The sequence below is a fragment of the Helianthus annuus genome, chromosome 17, assembly GCF_002127325.2.
Source record: "Helianthus annuus cultivar XRQ/B chromosome 17, HanXRQr2.0-SUNRISE, whole genome shotgun sequence".
Lineage (NCBI taxonomy): Eukaryota > Viridiplantae > Streptophyta > Magnoliopsida > Asterales > Asteraceae > Helianthus > Helianthus annuus.
This window is the reverse complement of record NC_035449.2, coordinates 188558620-188582354: the sequence shown is the minus strand read 5'-3', so window position 1 is coordinate 188582354 and position 23735 is coordinate 188558620. Positions and strand designations below refer to the sequence as shown.

Here is a 23735-nt window from a genome sequence, read left to right as displayed (position 1 = left end):
GGTATATCTGCGGTAACAAGAACGATAGGTACCTGCGGCCTGTGACACCAAGGGAGGGGCAGCAGAACTCTCAGTCTTTTCCTTAACGCGACCCCGCGCGGTTTTCTTCACTTGCTTCTTCTCCACGTGTTTCTTGGGGATACGCTTTTCAAACTTCCCCAGATCCCCAAGAATACCTGCATTGAAACAATCAAGCAAACGAGTTACAAGGGTGAACTTTGAAAACAAGAGCAACTTAGAAAATACCGGCGCCTTCTGGCACGGGTGCCTTCATCACATCACGTGTGGGAACGCGGAAATTGCCAACAATCTCCAGGTTGAAACCTTCCCGTACCTCACACGGAATTAGCTCAACTTTGCCCCCAAAATCGGGCTCAAACATCCTCCACAGGCCAACCGCATTCACTGATAAAACACATACACATTACTAAAGGGATAAAGAAGCAAGGAAAATAATCAAGAGAAACAGGCTTACCACCACTCTTTTCCCGCAGAACGGGCCTTGCCTTCCTATCCGGCCTACTGAGCATCATCCGCAACACCCACAACTGGTTGTTGTCTAACTTCTTGAGTTCAATAGGCCGCAGCATAGAGTACCAATCCAAAGTCTTCGCGGTGGCAACAGGAATATCCTCATCGGTAACACCCACATTTACGTCCCGGAAAGTCATATGGGCATAGACCGCACAGGCTTTGACGTAAAAAAACTTCGTCTTCCACTTTAAGACACCCTTGGGAGGTGCCATCAACTTCAAGCTCTTATGTCGTTGATTAAAAGAAAAAAATCCGGTGTTCCCCGTTAACTGGTAAAACCGCTAAAAATTCTCAACGGTAACGTCCAACCCATGGGCACGAAAGGTGTACTCAAAGTTCCTAATCCGGAACATCCCAAATGGACTTAGTTGGGAAATATGGAGATGATAGTACTCTAACTCCTCTGCAACGAACACTGTCACCGGCAATCGAAGGTTGCCCTCGGTGAAAAAATCAGCCCACAGGGTGATATAGCCGGCCGGAGCATCGGCACCAGTATCACCCTCTTGTGGGTAAGTGGCTTTCCAATCGTCGGCCATCTGAATAGTGGTCATCAGGGTTTTAAAACCACCTTTTGTCCACTTCAATACCGGTGGACCACCACCGACGGCACCACCATCATCATCTTCATCTTCTTCAGCCCCTGCCAGTGGCTGCTCGAGGTTTTCACCCTCCATATTGTGTACATTTGATGGTTCAGCCATCAGAAATATAGACGAAGGGAAGAACGTGAGTGGAAAAACTCAAAATAACCTCACCGGAAGTTCATAAAATCTTTTCGGAGAAGACAAAGGAATTGTTTCTCTCACCGGAAAAATTTTGAAATTTCGAACAAGTGAGGGGAAACCACGAACGGTTTCCCCTTATATACTCACCGCAATAAATGCAGCATGGAAACTGAATCATTACGTCCAAAATGAGCGAATTATGCGGCACCACGTGTCAAGCGACGTTTACGCTGACGGTTATCGCGCGCGCGTGACCGCCCACGCGCCTGACAAGAGAGACGTTACACTCCTGCTACAGTGCATTTAATGACCTCGGGCAGTGCAAATGTCCTTTCATTTCAGCACGTGCCAGAAAATCTCACCAACTTCCACCAACTCACAAGTGCGCTCAGCCACGTATACCACAAAAAGCGACAATATTATCCAAACAAAAGCGGCATGCGGTTTCTCTGGTATACCGCACCATAACCCATACCGCATGTCGTTTTTTTTACATACCCCATAAAATAGCCAAAAAATTATATCTTTCCATGGTTAAGGGGGTATAAATATGTCCGCACATACCCACGAGCACACGTGGAATATGCGGAGATGACACACACGAGCCCGTACAGGTGTGTCAGATACTCAGAACCAGCGTTGTTCTTTGGACTGAACCGCATCTCAGAAACAGGTAAACCGCATTGCCTTCATTCTCTTCAAGCTTCAAATCCCTCCTGTCCGGTTCATAACCACAGAGGGTGCATAAACAACTTCTTCAACAAGAAGAAGGAAGGGAATGTACGCACACGCACATCAGCAACCCTGACTCCTGATCCTTCAAGAACCACATCCGAGCAACACACCCGTTTCAAGCGAGTATGGGGTGACGAAACCGCAGACACTCATGAGTTGCTGCGGACACGCCCATAGCTCCGCAAATGGTTGCTACGGAAGAGCCACAACTTAGTCATCACATAGATGAACGAAGCTACTTCAAGGAAAACTCCTTGGTATTAGAGCGTGAAGGAAAGTGGCTAAGGAAGAGATGCGGACGAGATCCCAATGATCATACGAGATCTCGTCGAACAACAAGCGGTCGAACAGCGGTAACAAGTCTGCTTATGACTTTGTTACCCTACTTGTAAGACGGATAGAATAAACAATGGTGGGCATTACCATGCCTATGACCATGTTTATTTGACCATTATCCAGATTCACATTGTTCGACCAAACATGGCCAACAATGACGCAAGTACCCAACATTGTTCACACAACCGTGGCCAACAATGTCAAGCAACGAGGTAACCGCAAAGGACGTGCGGTTACTAGAGAGCTAATTGGAAGAACACGAACACCCCACAAAAGGGATCATCATTAGATGTCCAATTATGACAGAAGAACACCCTCTTCTTCATTCACCACCTCAAAGATTGGTTCGAAGTTTGTGCACACCTTCAACCACCATCTCAGAGATTGGTTCGAAGTTTGTGCATACCCCCAACAAGGTCTCAAGGTTGGTTCGACACACCAACAGGTGGCACCCAACCCGAGGCTGAGAATTTCGCATCAGACGAAACATTCTCACCGGTACGGAAGAGGCATCAAATGACCTTTCCAGATCTCCAGCTTGATTTACAAAGAGCAAAGACCATCTACATGGCCTAGGATCTTCTCCAGACTCCAAACTACCTTCTAAACACCATAGTCCAGTACTCCTCCCACATGCAACTTTCATATGGCAGCAACACTAGACTGGGGGGACTTGAAGGGGTATGGTCCCAGATCTCGCGTCAGCATCGACCGCGAGTGACCATTACGCTTATCAAAACCCCCACTAGCTAACAACCTACTTATGTCCGTGCGGGAATGCATCGACACAGTGGTTGAATCCAATCTGTCCAATGATGGAGGAGGACTTACCTGGAATATGAGAACGGTATAGCGATGCGGCTAGCACCGCATCTGGTGTATGAAAACAGAAGTATTCACAGCGATGCGGCCTGGCACCGCATCCAGTGAACACTTCTATCAATACAGAGAAGCTGGATAACAGCAACAGTCACCACAGACGACGATGCGGCCTGGCACCGCATCTCGCGTATTTCTTGATCAAAGAGTAAAGACGCGGGAACGTCAACAGTTACCGCAAACAGCGATGCGGCTTGCACCGCACCCTGTCTACTCATCAAGTGGGACTGACACCACAGAGCAAGTAGCACCAATGGCAGCCGCCTGTCAGGGCTACGTAAGCAACAGACTGACGTGGCGTCGCCTCCCCGACCGACATGTCTGACACACCTGCAAAGGTGCAGCGCGCCGTCAGTCTATCCATCCACCTTCTCCTTCACTCCTCAGCTATAAATACCAACCCCAAACCAGGTTTGAGGTATATCTTCACAACTCTCTCACTACTACTACTACTATCATACTTTGCTTCCCAAGCAGACTACTGATTCTCACGCCGGAGAGTGATAACAAGGAGCACCCCCCACCCCATCCTCCTTGTTACGAGTCACGGTTTGTTTCCTTGTGCAGGAGATCAACCCACCGGTGATCCAGCCAGCGATCCTCGAGAGGAAGGGATTAACCCTTCTTGACGAGACCAGTGAGTTAACCCTGCCCGGTTAACCATTGTTTCATCAGATACTAATAACAATATGCTGTTCTTGCAAAAAAAAAAAAAAAAACTCAAGGGAAGGGAACGTATGACCCTATATGATTCCTCTTCTCTTTTGAAAAAAAAAATCATTAAGGGAACGTATGGCCCTATACACTTCCTTTGAAAAGTTTGGTACACATATAGGAAGTGTATTGCTTAATACGCTCGGATCCAGAGGAACCGTATTGCCCTATACGCTTCCTATGGTCCCCTAATCATTAGCTGACCATCTTCTGAAAAGTTTGTACTTCAAGTACACATATAGGAAGTGTATTGCTCAATACGCTTGGACCAGAGGAACCGTATTGCCCTATACGCTTCCTATAGGGTTCAAGGGATGTGCCAATAACCAAGAGGGATGTGTGAATAACCAAGCCCATATTCAATGAATAAGAAAAGCTAGACGACGATATCCTCTTACCATATATAAATTTGCGTGTCCTCGACAACAGAATATGTGGCCGTAAAAAGATTTGTCGGTTCCTATTGAAATTAAGGATTAAAAACCATAGCTTATATAACACAAAATTTATAAAGATTATGAGAGTTTACATCTCTCCCTTTCGGGACCTTTAATAAAGTTAAGTTTTAATAAAACTTTAATTCCATATCTTACCAATTAGGTCGAGTTCAAAGGGTCATGCATACTAATGTTATGACACTGAGATCTATGGACGTAGTTTTTAAAAGGCTTAGTTTTGCTATTCAAAAAGGGGTAGCGGCGCAGCTTGTAGCCAATTTACCAACTATCTCGATGTAAATTATTATTCTTTTAAGATAAAAGAAGGTTCCATAATTTAATTCTCAAAAGTTATTTAATTAAGTAATATAATTACACCAAATAAATTTTATCTCTTTGGTGTTAACATAAATAGAGTTATTTTTTTTTTGAACGGCAAATTTGGATCACTGACAGACCACTGGAGTATCATCGCGCCACCAGCAGAACCACCCAATCATATCCATCTCTACTAGGCAATAATGCCTATACACCAATTCAGGAAGAAACCCAATAAATCTGGGAAAAACCTCCTTTGTTGGAATCAAACCCATGACCTAATGGTCATAAGCCTTAGACCACCATCGGTAAATAGAGTTATTTTAAAGAGGTTCGAGTCTCACACAACATACCATCCTAAAATAGAGGTTTGTAATACAAACTATTTTTTAACATTTGTACAGACATCTCTATGTCTCTAGCTATCTAACCACTGAAACGTTTATTTTAGAGGTCAATGGTTTCATCTCTCATCCACCATGGTACCATTCTCATTAATGTCACCGTTACCGTTACCGTTACCGTCAAAAGCTTCTCTACACGTCATCCTGTGACGGAATTTCCAGTCAAGCGCTTGACAGGCGCGTGAACAATAATTCACATCCCCACACACAGAACATCGTCGAAACTCATGCCGCCGCGTCTCCACCCTACCACAACCGCTATACGAGCACAACCTCATCTCCACACTCGCCGGCTTCTCCGCAAACCAACCGATAAGAAACCGGTTCGCCGGATGAGGCTCCGGAACCGGCACATTGCAACCGAAATCACTAAGCAGCGGTCCAACTAACTGTTTACCGGAAAACAACGACGACGGAGTGGTTGTTAAAACTCCGGCGAGCTCACGAGCGTTCGCTTGGATCAACAACCGCCGGCCTTCGGTTACGTTTGTACTCACACCGTGACCGTCTTGTAGACAATGTCCGAGCTCCCGGAGAGCGTCCACGTGGCCGAGAAACGCCGCACGCGCACACAGAGCGACTCCGGCTCGTGAATCCTTGTCGTTCTTCATTCCTCCACTGCCGTTGAACTGAATCACCGCTAGTGAGTACAGCGCCGGAGCGTGAGAGCGAATCGCCGCCTTCGCCATCAACGATGCGCCGCTTTCTCGGTTTTGGAAGCAGTAGAAACGAATCTGTACATAACACAATTACCAGATCTGAATCTGTTAGTTAATAATTCCATAAGAAATCTAATTATTTCAATAAATTTTGATATTTAAAGTTTAAACTCACCATGCCGAGTGTGTAAGAAGCTTCTACATTGCCGGCGTCGGAGCACCGTTTTAGAAACCGGTGAGAATATTCCGACCAGTTTTTAGTTTTTACAGCTAAACAATTCGAAGATGCCTTCGATAATACAACAGAATGTGTTGCTAATCCGTTTAGTCTCTTGCATCTGTTGAATAAACATAATCAGTTACAGAATTAATGCAAAACAGAGTAGTTAGTTTAGATATTTTTCAGATCCATACGTCGATAAAATGGTGATGAAATCTGCGGGACAGCTGGCGGTGGAAGCGAGCTTTGCAAGGATGGCTAAAACGATGTCGTCAGGAAGAGTGTCGAAAGCGTCATGCTGCGGCGGTGATCCGGACAACAGCTTCAATCGTTTCCGTGCTCCGGTGAAATTAAAATCTGTTGTTCTCTTTTGGCGACACATGTTATGGACCTCCTGATAACAAGTTCCGCTTCTTGTTCTCATTGTCTTCTCCCACTAAAGAAGATGTGGTGTAAACAGAGGTGTAGATGCCTAAATATATATATGTATAGATGGTGACGGTTACATACCGATTCTTTTTCTTTTAATTTTGTAAGTTATTAAGATACCATATAATTATAGTGGACGGGGACTAGGGGTGGTTCACTAGTGATAGAATTTATCACTCACAAGCATCAATCAAGTTTCGCCATGTCATTGACCATTTTTCCATCACTCACAACCATTTTTAGTGGGGGTGGTCATCACTCACCACCACACCCAACAATTCCCCCCAACCAACAAATACCCTCACAAAAATAAACCATAACGCGTTAAATACATCACGAAATCGGGGTTTGCGTTATAAAATAACGCGTTGAAGAAGAACCGGCGGCGGCGCATCACGCGTTGATTATATTTCCGTTATAGAATAACGGTACCACCCCGGCATACCTAATAGTTTAGTATGTTTTTTTATTGTGCAATTAATGTATCACCTCACATATATTTACCTTAAAATTTTCAAAAAAAAAAAAAACATATATTTACCTTAAATAACCATGTGTCGAATTATGACTTCGAATTATGTTATATTAATATTAAATAATTAAATAATCATGTTAGTTCCTCTCTTCGGTTTCTAATATGAAGATATCCTCGCGCGTTGCAACAGTAATTGGTCGTTATCGATTCGGTTTATTATGGTTTGGTGTTGTACTGACACTTCGTATAACAACTGAAAAAGATAGAAACATATACCGGAAACCGGTGCTAGTAATGATATTCTCGAATGGTATATGGTATGGTCATCATTGAACAAGTACGGTATCAATACTTGGTATAGCTTACGATATCAAAAAGATACTCCAGTGCGAATACAACTTCTTTTTACAACGAAAACCATAAAAACAGATACGTGTAGCGGTACCGAAGTTGTGTGGACGATATCGGTTCGGTTTGTAATAGTAACAAACAAAAAAAGTCAATTTTATATTAATCGTTCGATTTTGATAAAAAAAAAATACTTTTTAAATCGAAACGTAGATAAATATAAGCACGTCATAGCGACGAACACACATTTTCTTCACTTAATTGAACGAACGAATATGAACACACGTTTTGTTCATTCTTTTATGTTCATTTATGTTCGTTTATTTACATTTATTTATGTTTGTCCAATTCGTTTATGTACGTTTGTTTATGTTTGTTCAATCCATTTATGTACATTTAAGTTAAAATACATAACTAGTTATATTTATATAAATATCAAACATAAAAGTAACTTTCTAACTATTTATATAGATATAACTAATTGATAATTGGGTTTTGAATTAACTCAAAATGCCATTTTAGTCCCTGTGGTTTAGGCCATTTTAACAGTTTAGTCCAAATGTTTCATTTTTCGCATGTGAATCCAAAAAGGTTTCACCATTGACATTTTAGTCCACTGGGTTAAATTTATCCATTTTTCGGTTAACGAGAAGGACAATTTAGTCATTTTATATGTAATTCTGTTAACTAGAAAGGCAATTTGGCCACATATAAAATGACCGAATTGTTTTTCTTATTAACAAAATGCATGAAGTTAACCCAGTGGACTAAAATGACAACGATGAAAACTTTTTGGATCCACATACGAAAAATAAAACCTTTGAACTAAACTGGCAAAACAGTTCAAACCACATGGACTAAAATGGCACCTAACTATTGGGTTTTCTATTGAAATTTATCGTATTTATAACTAATTTATATGAAAAATTACTTTATGTTTGCTTATTTTTGTTAAATTATGTTCATTTATGTTCTTTAATTATATATGTTCATTAGTATTGTTTATTGTTTGTTAAATTGTGTTTGTTTAAGTTTTTTTTTGTTTATGTTCGTTTGCGTTCATCAACTGTTCGTAACACTCTGTTCCCGAGACTCATTTAACAGGGGAAGGGGAGGGAAAAGAGATGAAAATATTAAAAACCATGTTCCTGAGTTTCATTTAACAGGGGGAGGGGAGAGAAAAGAGAAGAAAATATGACCAATTATGACCATATATTCATCCTCCCAAATTAGAGAGATTAGGAGAGAAAATTTTCCCCTCCCATCCCCCTGTTAAATGACTCGGGAACATAACGAACGAACATAAACGGACACAAACATCCCCATTTTCTTAATAAATGAACAGGAACAAAAAAATATGTATGATTATATGTTTGTATTCGTGTTCGGTTAAAGTTAAATGAATGTTCGTTCATTAAGATAAGAACATCGTAATTTAAGAATGAACCATTTTGATTGTCTTTTCTTTCTAAAAAGAACATCGTAATTTAAGATTGATTCGATCGGAATCTGTTTTTGGTGTAATGTGTGAAACGATAATGAAGGATTGATCATGTTGATTCTGTGAATACCCGTGATAATATTCCCCAAACCCCCAAATCCTTCCCAAAATGCATAGAATTCGAAGTGAAAAATGATTATTGCCAAAATTGATGAATGAGCATCCGAATTACATGTGAAGAACATAAATAAGAACCGAAATTCGAAACAGACCATAAAAAGGTTTTTAAACGATAAAACCTGTTTTGATTAAATTGGGATTCACTCGCCAGTATTTCTCGCTGATAAAATGTTTTAAACGTGTTTCAGGTAACAAAATGTGAAAGCTAATTAGAACCCAGCTGGACAACACTAAAGACTTGGAAAAGTGGCTATAAAAGTTACCTAAATAAAAAAATGTTTTATTTCAATAAATTAGGGTTTATCCCTATAAATATATTTGTAATGGAAACATGGGAAATTCCTATGTATTTAATATTATAAAAATGTGGTGTTTTACTCTGATAAAATATTTCCTAACTACGATCCTGATTTAAATTCCGCTGCCAAATTGATAAACACCGATATTACTGATACTGGTTTGCGACCGCCCGTTCCTAAGTGATTAGGGGCCGGGGGCTGCGACACACAATCATTCAGAAATACCATGACTTGAACACTTGGGCATCAATCAGTTTTAATTAGAAACAATTGATATTCTTTAAGCCTTGCGATTATGACTTGAAATTATCTTTTTAACCCAACACAATACACAATCTGACACACACGTTTTGCTTGACTTGCATTTGTTTGTATAATTAATGTACAACAAATTTAAACATTTAATATTTGAAAACAGCATTTGTTTCATTGCCTTTTTATGGTGCAACAGAAAATTGCTATAGTTGGAAAAAGCAGACATCCATGGAATGGAAAGGGTATAACGTATATGAGAATTTTGGTGAGTAATGAATGATATTAAGGAAACAGGCAGATTGATTTGTTCCCCGTAAGGCATCTTTTCTGATACGACACGTAGATGGAATCGTGCTGAGTCAGCGAAGTTGTGGCAATGGCATGCTATGCCACGTGAGACGATGACCATAGTACTGTATAGGAGTGTAGTAGAGGAAAAGCATGCATGCGTGAGTGGAGTGTACGTACATTTTAAGTCAACTATTCTTGTTTTTGTTACGCTCTTTTTGACGGCTTGTTAGGTTCATCATGCCACGTGTATCATGACGGCGCTTTCTCACAACCGTATAACTAACTTTATGGCTTTTATTACGAAAACTGAATACAGTTTTGAAATACTAAAAAGATTCATCTAGCATAATTTGAAGAACCCACAATATGAAATGAAACTAAAAAGACATCATGTTTCGGAAATCTAGAACTTGAACGTAATTAAACAAGAACAAAATTGAGACTAAATGTAAACCAGAAATTAGATTATCCTCCAAAGTCACCGAAGCACACACTTTAATTTGAACTCGATCTCATCATCGCTACAATAAATCGAAACTAGTAAATTATACTTGCTATGATTAATCGCAGTCACATGTAGAGTTTTTCTCTCATCCACAACCGATACATCCAAAATAAGTTGATAATTAAGATGTGACTATTAAACATAATACACACTTGGATTTGAATTTAAAAGGTGATATAATAATATCTGAGAAAGACATTCCTTATAACAAATATCTTATGTCTGGACATTATAAGAGCATAATAAAAGTTTTATTAGCACCATTATAATCAAATTAAAGATAAAAATTGCTCGCTTTTATAATAATTTTATTTATACATTAATACAATTGTTACTTTGTATATACATAGAGATGAAATAGAGTTTGAATTTGTTTAATGTAATGAAAATGGTAAGCAGAATTATTCTAATGTAATGATTAGTTGATGAAAAATTACGAAACATAATGACATTATGTGACCGTCCTGGTGACCAACATATTTGTCTTTGGTAGTCTAGCACCCAAAAGAGACCCCAAAATAATTCAGCAAGCAACCTCTATTTAAATAAGGATATTCTTGTAGTTTTTTATATCAATAGTTAATAATTGTTGCCAATGAGCTTGTGATGGAGTGGTATAGGAGAGATTTGAGTTTTCAAGAAACTCAAGTTCAATATCTGCTTCTTCCCATTAGTTTTCAGCGGCATCTGGTGATGATGAGAGACTAGGCGAGTAGACGAAGATCGCTAATTTAATCCTTGAACTGAATGGGTTTTACCTCCTTGCACTGTCGTGCCTTCGGGCGAGTGTTCACGAGCTTCTACCCTAGATAAAAAGAGTTTTCCCAGTTTAAAGACGAGTGTATCTCGATGTAGTGATATATACATAGACCGGTCAAAAAGGTTAGTTTAATATTATAGTTGATAACGAAACATGTTGAACCACTAAATTGTTTTATAAAGTATAATATCATTACTTTAAGAATATAATTATTATAGTATTGGATATTATCCAATATATTAATTATTTGTAGAATTAGAAAAGGTTGAAGAGACTATTTGACCTTACTAGTTTGTGTGGTTTGTGTTTTTTTAACTAGTGGAAGCCCCGCTTGTGTTGTCGGGCGATGGCCAAATAATGAGCAAGTGTTAGGCAGCTCATTGATACGAAAAACAATTAAATCGAATCAACCAATTAAAACAAAACATTTTTATAGTCTTGAAAAAAAAAATTAAAACAATGACAATATTGTAATTTTTAACTGAGGGAAAGTTGTATTTTTTGACTGTGGTAAAATCGTAATTTGCCAAAAGCTAAAGTGATGGCAGTACTGTAAATTTTAACAAAGGGCAAAATTGTAAAATTTCACATGGGCAAATTCATAATTTTGAACTTGGGGTAACAACGTAAAATAAATTTGAACTAAGGGCACAATCGTAATTTTAAGCTGGAGGTAAAACCACAATTTTATTTTGAACCGAGGGCAAATCGTAATTTTGAGTTGGGGGCAAAAGCATAATTTTATTTTGAACGAGGGAAAACGTAATTTTGAACTGAGTGCGAAATTATAATTTTTTAAACGGGGAAAATCACATTTTTTAACAAAGGGCAAAATCGTAATTTTTAGCCGGGGCAAAAACATAATTTTATTTTGAACTAGGGGGGCAAAAAGGTAATTCAGAGCTGGGGGCAAAACCACAATTTTATTTTGAATCGAGGAAAAAATCGTAATTTTGAGCTAGGGACAAAAGTGTAATTTTATTTTGAGCTGGGGCAAAACCGTAATTTTAAAATGGATAAAAAATAATAAACAGGTTGGTCCAATGGGGGAGGGCCAGACAAAAGCGTAATTTTGAATTGAGGGCAAAATCGTAATTTTGAGATGGGGAAAAAGCGTAATTTTATTTTCAGTTGGGGGCAAAACGATAATTTTAAACAGAAGTAAAAATGTAATTTTAAAATGGATATAAAATAATAAAATTGTTGGTCCAATGGGGAAATGCCAGACAGCTGCCTGGCACTATTCCCCATTTGGTAAATGTATGTATGGGAAATGTTTCGTGTATCTTCCACTTGAGTCATTATTTATTGGAATATTTGATTTTAATCATCCCATCCACTTGACTCATTATTTATTGAAATATTGGATTTTAATAATCTTAATTATTTATTGTTGCATGCCAACAGTCCTAATTTAAAAAACAATCACTGGCAGTACCAACTAATAGTCTATTGGCCTCCAATAGACACTGACTAACATAAATCTAACGCTGTTAGTCTCCGGTCGTTGAAAAAACGTTTTTGGCCGGAAAACTAAACATTTTCGTCTCAATCCTCTTTGTAACTTTATTACGGACCTTTAGAAACATTTTTCTAGTAAAAGCCTCAACTATTGAAGTCGCCGGAAAACTCCTTTTTCGTCGGAAAACTTCTTTTTGGCTGGAAAACTCAACTTTTTGATCCGAAAACTCAACATTTTCGTTCCAAACCTCTTTGTAACCTTAAACCGGACATTTAGAAACCTTTTTCTGGCAAAAAAACGGTTTTCCGGCGACCGGAGACTAACGGCGTTAGGGTTCTGCTAGTCAAGATCCATTGGTGGCCAATATATCAATAGTTGGGACTGCCAGTGGTTATTTTTTAAGTTGGGATTGTTAGCAGCCAACGATGAATAGTTGAGATTATTAAAATCCAATATTCCTTATTTATTTTGTCTATTTCACCCATTTAATGTACCTATAGCATACAATTATTGAGTTTTGTAGTTCAAATCACGTTTTATTTCTATGGACGTTAGACTATGAATCAACTGAATAATAAGCAGGTTTGAGGCTTGACAATAATAACGAGACACCCATCTCTTGATAGCTCAAAAGACCTAAAAAAGTATTCACCCCCATCTATCTCTTATACTAAAGCAAAATAATGTTGACCATTTGACCATGATGTGGCAATGGTCTTAGGCCAGAGAATTGGGTTTTAGGCGCCATTTATCTCAATTCTCAATCAATTCTCCTTACCGCCTCACAATTCCTTCATTCTTCTTTCAAACGCTCATTGGATTATATATGGAAAGTTGAATAATTCATCAATTACCGGAAGATCATATGGAAGCGTTTCCAATCTTTTGCAATTAGTCAAAAGGGGTATTCTTCTACCTTGAAACCCTAATATGTTCAGTTTGTTTTTGTGTTTGCAACCGTAGGGTAGGTTAGGGTTTTCAAATAATCGAATTGAACCATGATGTTGTGATCGATTGATTGATTTTACGATTACATGATATGGCTGAATGAATACAGATGCTGAAAACCCTTTGCCACATCACCTGGTAAGTTTTTTTTTTCTCAATCCGTAACCTAATTCATGCAAGTTTCTTATGTTGATTTGTGTTTCATGCCTTTGTAAGTTTCTTATTTACATATTTTGTACTTATTTTCTATAATCCTTTGTTTTGATGAACGATTGTTAGTAATGTATACCTACAAGTCTGATGCTCTACCCCTATATGCCATGGATTTTGAGATACATCTAATGATTTTTTCCTCAATTGTTCATGTGATGGTTTTTGATATCTGATCTATGATGATTATTGTTTAAATTGTTCATGTGTCTGTGTAATTGAAACTCCTAATCAATATGTAACAATATGTAATTCCAGTAATGACAAGTTTTTATAAAGTTTTACGAGTTTAATCATTTTTTTTGGTTTATTACTATTTTATTCGTTATGTTTTTTCATATTTACATGACTTGCTTGGCCAGAATAGGCTTATTCGAAACCAAATTGATACTTAGTGTGAATGTCGTTACGAAATTTGGGTGACATGCTGGCATATACATACATTATCATGTAGAGTGAAATGGATATCCATTTATATGGATGGAAACATTAATTTTCTTTCCCATCTATATTAGCGAGCCACATTTGACTAATATAGGAATGAAAGTTCAGTTTTTAATATGTTTAGGAGTAACAGTTTTATGTATGATATCTATATGGAACCAAAGACAATTACCTTTCTTGGCAATTTTGCACTTCTATTGTCTCAAAATAGTCTTTGATTATTGTTTCAGGGCGTTTTAAGGACTTTGCACTAATGTATTTAAAGGCCTTCAGTTTGATCATCAACATTCTTTTGATATTCAATATGGTGAACATGTTAGTGAAATACATGCAAAAGATGAAGATAATATAATCCTAGGTGTGATCCCACTCTATCTTCAAAGGTTATTATTTGCAATTTACTACAAGTTCTATAAATTCACATATTTTCATTTATGTCATATATATTTTTTCTCTAATTGCTGTCATTTATATGGAGAATATGTTTTTGACCATTCATGGGTTGACGCTTACTACTGTTATGGTTTAAGGTATTATCCAAAATTACAATGTTGTGTGTTGTTTACTCTTATACCTGGTCCAAGGAGCAGCTTAATGAGGTGTCGAACACCTGATACAAAGATTAAGTGTATAAATAATGTTTTTGAGTTTAACCATCTAATAGTAATGCATATATATTGAAGTTAATTGTAGTTGTCAAGGCGAGGCCACAACCTTCATGTAGATGCAAGGTGCAGTTCTTCTATAGGCACACCTCCGGTCAGGCGCAAGCAAGCTCAGACGAGCACTTGGACTTTGTGGAATTTTAAAACTTTTTTTTCTCCTTGAAGAATCCCAGGTTAGTTATATGTTTGTTGTTGTTCTTAAAGATTTTCTGAAATTGATTACTACCTTAGGGCTATGAATTGAAGCTCCAGACTGATCTTTAATGTTGATATGGGTAAAATTACTAAAGCATTTGGCACTTAATTATTTAATGATATTGTACAGGTGACAAGGATCTGCAACAGAGAGAACGTTGAAACAATAGTGATAAACGTGTCGGATCCTTTGAATAACATGTATTGTGAGGGCAGTGGACAATACTGGTAAAATTATATTACATAAGGTGTGGAAAATATACTATTGCTGATCAGCTTTTTGAGTTAACTGGTATCCTTTGGACGTAGTATCCATTGGCATGTGACTTGGGTATGACACACATAAAAATGGATTATTTTGCTGTAATTTCAGGAAGATTTAATTGTGGGTAAGTTTCTTGAACAATCTTCATCCTATTCATGCTTATGATGGCTGATTGTACTAATTTTTTTTACTGAATGTATTGGTTATGCAAGCACGATCAGGGAGATGATGAACGATTCCTGCTCCCTGTTGCAATGAGATTTTTGGTTGTCGCCATAGTCACAACTCATAATGAGTCTTCGGTATTAATCTTATCTAAATCTTTTCTCTACTTTTTGTTAATTTTTATATTCTCATCTTTTTAATACGTTATTAGTTTTTTTAACAAGTTAATAGGTTTTGACCTAATTATATCTAATTGAAATTAGTATGGTTTATTAGATCCACATTTTTGATGGTATGGACCTAACCAGCCAAGCTGGTAGGATTAACAAACCTTGCAGATGAAAGTAAGAGTGCCTAATTTTAGTATATAATATTTCTTAATTATTTTATATTGATGTAACTATCAAACTAAATTATAGTGTCTATTCGTGTTAGGCCAGAGAAAGATCGATTAAGTGTACCGATTCTAATCAGCAGCAGATTACAAGCAGTTACGATCATGTTTGTTTGAGCAACCCATCATCAAAATCAAGTTAGCTCTCTCATCGATCATTACAGTTGAGTGAGTTAACTAGAAACATCCAGTCTACATCAGCAACACCCCTTGGCAGCAGATCAGCAGCCCGCATAAGATCAGCATGTTAATAGCAGTGGTCAGCAGTACAATTTGATGTTTTGTTCAACTCAACCGTCTTTTGCAGGTTTGATGCACATAGAGCACTACTGATTGTCAACAGTTTCCAACTGCGGGTTTGTCTTCTCTGTAGGTCCAGCTGGTGGAGTACAATCCAGATAAATTGCATGAGTTTGTTCTTTGGACCCAGTGAGGTAAATCCACACACCCCATCAGGTCAAGGTATGTGATTTTAAAAGTGCTAAAGTTTGGTTTGTAGATCTTTATTCATAACCATTTAATTTTGTGTCATGAATGTCATAACTTATGATTTTAGCAACTTCTATTGTTTTTTATTTATTTCCCCCTCCCTCAGAGAGAGGGAGAGAGAGATAGATGGTGTTTGTACCGATCATGGGCTGAGGTAAAAAGAAAGAGAAGAGGGAGCTTAGGTATAGAGACAAAAAGAGGGGGTGTCGATCTAGATATACTGAGATATAAATAACCTTTCATGATACAAGAATAATACATAATTAGGCTTCTTTAAAAGTAGCATATATTCTACTGATAATTGAGAGAAGAAAGAATACCTGATTGACAATGCTGCAGGAGCTGGTATCGCATTTGCTGCAGTAGCTGGTGTGATGAACATGCTGCAGGAGCTGGTATCGCATTAACAATCTAAGCTTTTCAAACTGTTACTTAGCTTAAGGTATATTCGTTATGGCCTGTATCGGTTTTATTATAGTTTTTTTTTACCCAAACCAACATGGTCAAGGGTTATGGTTACCACAAATCATTCCTTGGTTTTGTATATAGTTCTGCACATCCACTTATCTTGAAATTGAAACAAAAATCCAATGCATACGCTTTGGTAGTTTTCAAATATTAAAGTTATATATTATTTACTTTATTATTTTTTATGTGTTTTTGTATTTACTAAAATCAATATAATTTGAGTTAATTGTATCACTTTAGTATGCTGGATTTGAATTTTAAAATGGTTGTGTTTTGAAACTTCAAAGCATATAATTTTTTTTCATATGTATTTTTGAAATAAGCTGGTCTTTCTTTTTACACGAGTGCAGGTGTATGATATTTCTTATAATTGTCAATTAGCGTTTGCTTACTTATTCATATTCAAATAGCAAATGTTAAACATCCACTATTGATTTTTAAAAGAACAACATAATTGTTGGGAACTGGGCTGTAACACCTCATAAAATCGTGTCCAATGATGTGTTGACACGTGTAATGAACCCTAATAAAGTCAAACGTTGACTATGAGGGACTAATTTCGTTAAAATCGAAAACTATGAATATAGGAGGACTGGAAGTGTCAACATGCCTAAACTAGGCCTCTGAGTGACCTTATACGATGTCCATATTCTCAGACGAGCCACTTGTTGGACGAGAGGAACCGGTTGCGTAATTATTTGAAAGTTTGCGCAATGAATGGTTAAAAGTGTCAACATGTTAATTCTTACCTCTGAGTGACCTTTTAACATACCCGAAGCATCGTGATGTATTATAATAGTCTCAAGAATGCCTAACATGGACTAGATAAGACTTTGATATGCGCAAGTTTGCGCATTAGAGGGACCAAAAGCGTCAACTTTTGAATCTACGCCTTTCGATGATTATATAAGCAAATGGGAGCGTAGTAATAATTAAAAACATGCTTGGGAATACCCATTATGGGCCATGGAAGGCTTGGATAAGGTTAAATGACATTTCGCGCTACTTTATGCGTTAAAAGGACTAAACGCGTCAATATGTGAAACTACGCCTTTAAGAAGCCTTTTGAATGAACCGAGAGCTTCGTAATGCTCAGTTAAACTTCCGGGTGTGCCGAAGGTTGGCCACGGACATCTTGTATACCTTACAATGAAGAAATATGCGAGATTGGAAGTTACGTGCTTAAAGTGTCATTTCTAGAAGTTCATAAGTAACTAAAGTGTTCAGGGACTGATGTTGTAATAACCTGAAACATGCTTGGGCTGGTTCGGGCCTAATCAAGGGCCATGAGCCCATTGGGCTGCCTACTTGTGGGATAACTAAACAAACAGCAACACATTGTGTGCTGTTTGAGAAGTATATAAGTGCAGGGACCAAAACAGCTGAACTGCCAAAGTTTTGTTCGAATGTGGTTACCATGCGGGCCGCGTAAGATTTGGGCCATGGCGGACGCGGGCCGTGAGAGCCCCATATCTGCAGTTTAGTTTATTTTTTTTTATTTTCTTGCTTGTTCATCAATCCAAACCACCTTATTCGATCCTAGGGACCATTGGATGGTTTTGTAACATGGTTTTACACTTGTAAACATCTGATAGTCCCTCCCTAACACTTGACTTGATCTTATCAACACCCAAAAACTATATATAGGATGAGTTTCATCCATTTTCCTTTGCTCATTATCATTCTATCATTCTATCTCTCAAACCTGGAGCTCCTGGACTGAATGAGACTTATTTTCTTGTAGAAAAGATAGCATGCACCCTTTGTAAGTGCCTTAACCCATTCTACAGTTCAGCTTCATAGTTTTACAAACCGAAAAGTCAAGTATCGTAAATTAGCTTTGAATTTTGGTTTAAACTCTCATGGTCCAGCCACTGACCAAAATAAAAGTGGGTATAAGACCATAGTTAGGTAGGTGATTTACCCCTGAAAGGGCACCTCCTAATTCCTTCGTTTGCTTAGTTAATTGTCGGGTCAAACCGTTTAGGTAAAAAGTCAAACTTGGCATATTATGAATATTAATTAAGAACCATAGTTGCAGAGGTTATAAATTATATTTTAACACTCTAATAGCTTGGTAATAATTATTAAAACAGGTCTAAGCAGGTCCAACCCGACAATTCTAAGTTTAGGGTCGGTTCACAACCGAAAGTCGCAAAACTTGACTTTGCTTTGACTTTTCAGTTCTGACCCGATTAAGCTTGATTCTTCCATGTTTTAAGCTTCCATTAGGACCGTATTATATTGTAGTATAACCCCCTAAGGTTGTATTACCTGGTCCTTAGTAGTTTGAATTATACGCTAGTTTCCGTTATTATGCTTATAAACGCCCATTTTGCCCTTTTGACATATAAATGAGATTTTTAGAAATGTGAGAGGAAAAAAACCTTTGTTACTGATATATAAGCTTGTCCCGAAAATTTGACATCAGCTCTTGGTCCCAAATATGAGTTATGCTCGATATCGTAATTAGAAGCTTTTAATTAAGTAAATTGCGATATCTTGCATAAGGCATGTTTAAACTTGGATTTTGACCCAAAACTCATTACCTACTATTAAGATATTATTTTTAGGGATTGTTGGAATTATTGATCAGATTATAAACTGATCATATCATAGAGTTCTTGTATTATTCGGTAAATGACGATAATACCCTTTTCATGCATAAAATGAGATTTACAAATGATTTGAATGCCAAACCTTTTCCTACTGATTTCATATATTAAATAAATTATTTTGAGCATTCAAAACTGGTCAAAATCTTAGATTTCCATAAAACTCCTTAATTATCGTTAATTAGCGATTTTTACGCTATTTAGGTGCATCGTATGGTTTAAACCATAATTAACACCTAAGACTTGTTACCTACTGAATTTTTAAACAAATTTTAATATTATTTCAGTAGGTATAAGTCGTGAACTCAGACTTCCAAAAATGTCCGTAAAAGCATATGTGAAATGACCAAAATACCCTTTCGGGGCATAGTTTGGCCATAAATGGTAAACCTCACATATGTATGATATCTTATTGATGTAATGTGATAAAATAAATATTTTTACTGATTACCAAAGACCAGAACCTCGGTTTGCTTTAAAACCTCTTTTATAAAGGGTAAAATGACCAAAATGCCCTTACGAGACTTAATTTGGTTTTAATTACTTTTTGGGCGTATATGTTAACATCCTACTGATGTATTAACAAATTCTAAGCATAATAACAAATGGAACTTGTATATGGTTCATTTGGTTGCCCGTTACGCATTTACGCGTTCCGATCGGTTTATGTAACTAGTTTACGTAAGTTTGCCGAAACGGGTTTAACCTTATTGTTTTTATCTCAAAATCCGGCATGTGTTTAGTTTACCCATAATATACAAGTATCCAAACTTGTTGGGTCTAAATAACATTCTATTCCGGTCATCGCTTAATCTAGCGTATCGTACCGCTTTAGATACTTTGAGCTAGCCGGTCTAAGTCTACAACTTAAATAAGACCATTAGCATTCTGAATTGGTTATATATTACCATCACTCCAGACTAGAGCCACCCGGTAAAAGCTACCTGCATTTAGATAGATTGGATACGACTGAGTTATTTTGCTGTGAATCAAGTATTAGCTCAGGTAAATACTTTTAACTTATTTTCCCTTATACGGGCTTGGGATACGGTAGATTAATACCGCTTGGTCGGGTGTGGATCAATCAAACGCCGGATTGTGGCTAGTAAATCCACAAAACCTGTTTTGATACTGTTCTGTTAATAACTTAAACATTGGGGGTTAACGACCGTGTCCTGGATATATCCTTGGCTCATTCATTTGTAAATGGCCACGACCGATGCGCAGGGTGTAGGCATACACCGAAAAGATGCCAATAATAAATTATTAATTACCCACAAGTTGGGGATAACTCCTTTATGGGTTTTATAAGTGGTGAGTCGTTCAATCATGTCTCAGTCTCTGTACTGGGCCCCAGATGTATGGTAAACATGTAATTCAATATACAAGATTATCTTTAAATAATTGTCCCAAGTTATAAAAGGTTTTGTGCCTTGTGCACTTAAATCAATTTTCATAAACTCTTTTCAAATGAGTCGGTTAAATTGTATTTACCAGTGAAAACTGACGTATTTTCAAAAGGCTAAGTGGCAGGTACTACTCGTAATAGGCTGGGAGTTGCTCGGTGTCGAAAAAGAGGATCTTGCAAATCCTTAAAGATGCCATAAAGTCTGCTAAGCTTCATTTTATACATTCTGTAATGATCCTCCTGTGGATTTGATATTGCAGACTCGTCTATAATAAATACTTTGATATTTTCAGACATTTGAGTTTGTAATAATATTTAATAATCCAAGACTTCCGCTGTGCTATTCTATGTATGTTTGACCATGATGATATCAACTACGTCACGATACTCCCCACCGGGCCCACCAGTGACATGTGGAAATATCGGGGTGTGACAGGTTGGTATCAGAGCCAACATTGAGTGAATTAAACACTAGTCTTTTGTGTTTAATCTCAATGACACAGTAGCATATTCCTTAGACCCTATGAGTCTAGACTTAACATAGGAATGCTCTCATCCCTATTAAGTAAACATTGTTTTCGATTTTATGTATTTTAAATAAGTCGCTAAGCAAGGAAGCCATTGATAAAGATTCTCCTCATCCGAAGTTAAGGAGTGCCAAGCTTCATAATACGACTAGAATAAGCGTGCGACCGATTTGGAGGAAGACCTTTATGGATTCATTCCCAAAACCAAACCCATTTTAATTGCAATCAGACTTCAGAGTCCATACCGGAGGTCCCTGAGGCTCAAATTTTAAAGTCTGTGCCAGTGGAGACCATACCAGGTGGTCCCTGAGGCTCCCGTATTGAAAATAATACCAGTGGATCCTAATGATCCCTATTTCTTGCCTTCAAATTTTGAAATTCCAGATTTGGATTGTATCAGTCAAAACCCAATCCGTGATCCATATCATTCCTTAACCATTGAATCCTTGAATTCTACTTCTATAACGGATCCTGATTGGAACACCTACCTTATTCATTGAAGATCTTGAGTATCTCTACCATTTACGGTAAACAAAGAAGAGAAACAATTGAAATGGAGTAAGGGAGGCGTTAGAAAATCCTTCTTTCATAATATTCTTTGTCCTTTAAGTCCTTATAAGGACCTATCTCTTCTATTTAATCCCTGTGTGGACACACCTTTTAACTTAATACCCTATATGGGCATTTGCTATTTAGTCCTTTCATGGACATTATGATACAATATAGTCCCTTGTGGACATTATATTCCAACAAATTCCCTCGGTGGACATACTATTTCATCATAGTCCTTTCATGGACATGTGATTTTATTAAAATCCCTTTTGTGGATACACTATTTTAAAATAGTCCTCCCGTGGACTTGATATTTCAATATAGTCCTCTCATGGACATTATACTTCTTTATAGTCCCTTCATGGGCATAGTATTTCATTAAAAGTCTTTTCGTAGACATATTATTTTATCAGAGTCCCCTGGCGGACATAATAATTCATTATAGTCTTTTCAAGGACATAGTATTTCATCATAGTCCCTTCGAGGGCATACTGATTCTTTAAAGTCTCTTTTTGGACATATTATTCCATTAAGATCCCTTGTGGACGTGATATTTTATCATAAGTCCCTTTAAGGGCATATTGTTTCATTAATAAGTCCCATCGAGGACGTACCCTTTGACATAAAGTCCCTACGAGGACAATTGTTTATTAACGTCCCTTTATGGACATACTATTTCATAAAAGTCCCAATGCGGACATATTTTATAGTCCCTTTTCGGACTTATATTTCCTTTTAGTCCCTGCATGGACTAGAGTTATTTAAAAGTCCTTGTGAGGACACCTGTACAGCAAAGCCCTTTCGTGTGCACGCTGTACCAATATAGTCCTTTTATGGACATGATATTTCATTAGAATCCCTTTGGGGATATGCTATTTTGAAATAGTCCCTTTAAGGACATGATATTTCATTATAACCCCTATGTGGACTTATAATATTTTATAGTCCTTATACGGACTTATATTTTCCTCTTAGTCCTCTGTGGACAAATATATTACTAAAAGTCCTGATTAAGGCTCTATTGTAAATTCCTAATAATCTAGGAAAGTTTTGAAAATTTTATGTAGGTATTCATTTCGTCCTTTATCCAACAATAGTTCTGAATTTTACTCAAACTTTATCGATCAGCCGAAAATTTTCAAAAGATCCTCTTAATGGTATAACCTAGCCTATATGTTTACGAACATGGCTATGATGGTAAAACCCTCTTAAGATAATTAATCTTTGTTAACATCTGAGAACATGTTAACATTCCTGGCTGTGTGACTTGAGAGACCACACTAGCTTCCAAAAGTACTTGGACTTTTCCAAGCCACCTTCATAGCCTATATGATCGATACGAATCATGGCTATCAAACAACAGTATGAAGTATACACCAAAACATCCAATTAAGATGTATGCCTACGGGCGACGGTGTATTCATGACAATGATAGTTTTAATTTATAAACTTCTTGTCAAAAGGCGATGAACTATGTTCGACCCTTAAAAAAATCACTGATCCAAGAAATCATTGATTATGTTTTAATTATCCTTGTGGCAAGGCCTTTTGTGCCATCAAACTGCCCTTCGAGACAAGCCATGTGCTATATGAGGACGTCTCTATGACATTAACATTGTGATCTTTATGATCCCCTGTCCAAGGTAATGAGCTGTGCTCAAGCCTAATAGTCTACATGGTCAATGCGATCATGACTAAAATCATCAGTACAATGATTGAATCTGACATCCTTAATGATGATTTGCCTAAGGGCTATATTATATTGTCCATCTGAGACCAGGCAATTGTAATCTTTTGTGAGTCTTTGCCCAAGGGGGTGAGCCATGCTCAAATCCCACAGTCTATATGATCACTGCGATCCTAACTGGTATCATCAATATGATGATCATAATATTAACATCCCTTGTGATGAAATGCCTACGGACTACACTTTACTCTATTGTCAATAAGACAAAGTTAGTGGTGGTCTTTATGACCCCCT

At 37.5% G+C, this 23735-nt stretch overlaps 1 protein-coding gene across 1 annotated transcript; it reads right to left on the bottom strand.

Moving 5' to 3' along the window:
* Positions 1 to 4999: 4999 nt before the first annotated feature.
* LOC110923040 (F-box protein At1g67340) lies at positions 5000 to 6444 on the bottom strand. Its single transcript, XM_022167226.2, has 3 exons — positions 6159 to 6444; positions 5920 to 6082; positions 5000 to 5819 (listed from the first exon to the last, which is right to left on the bottom strand). The coding sequence occupies exons 1-3, from the start codon at positions 6386 to 6388 to the stop codon at positions 5145 to 5147; spliced, it is 1068 nt and encodes a 355-aa protein (XP_022022918.1). The 5' UTR covers positions 6389 to 6444; the 3' UTR covers positions 5000 to 5144.
* Between the last annotated feature and the right edge of the window lie 17291 nt (positions 6445 to 23735).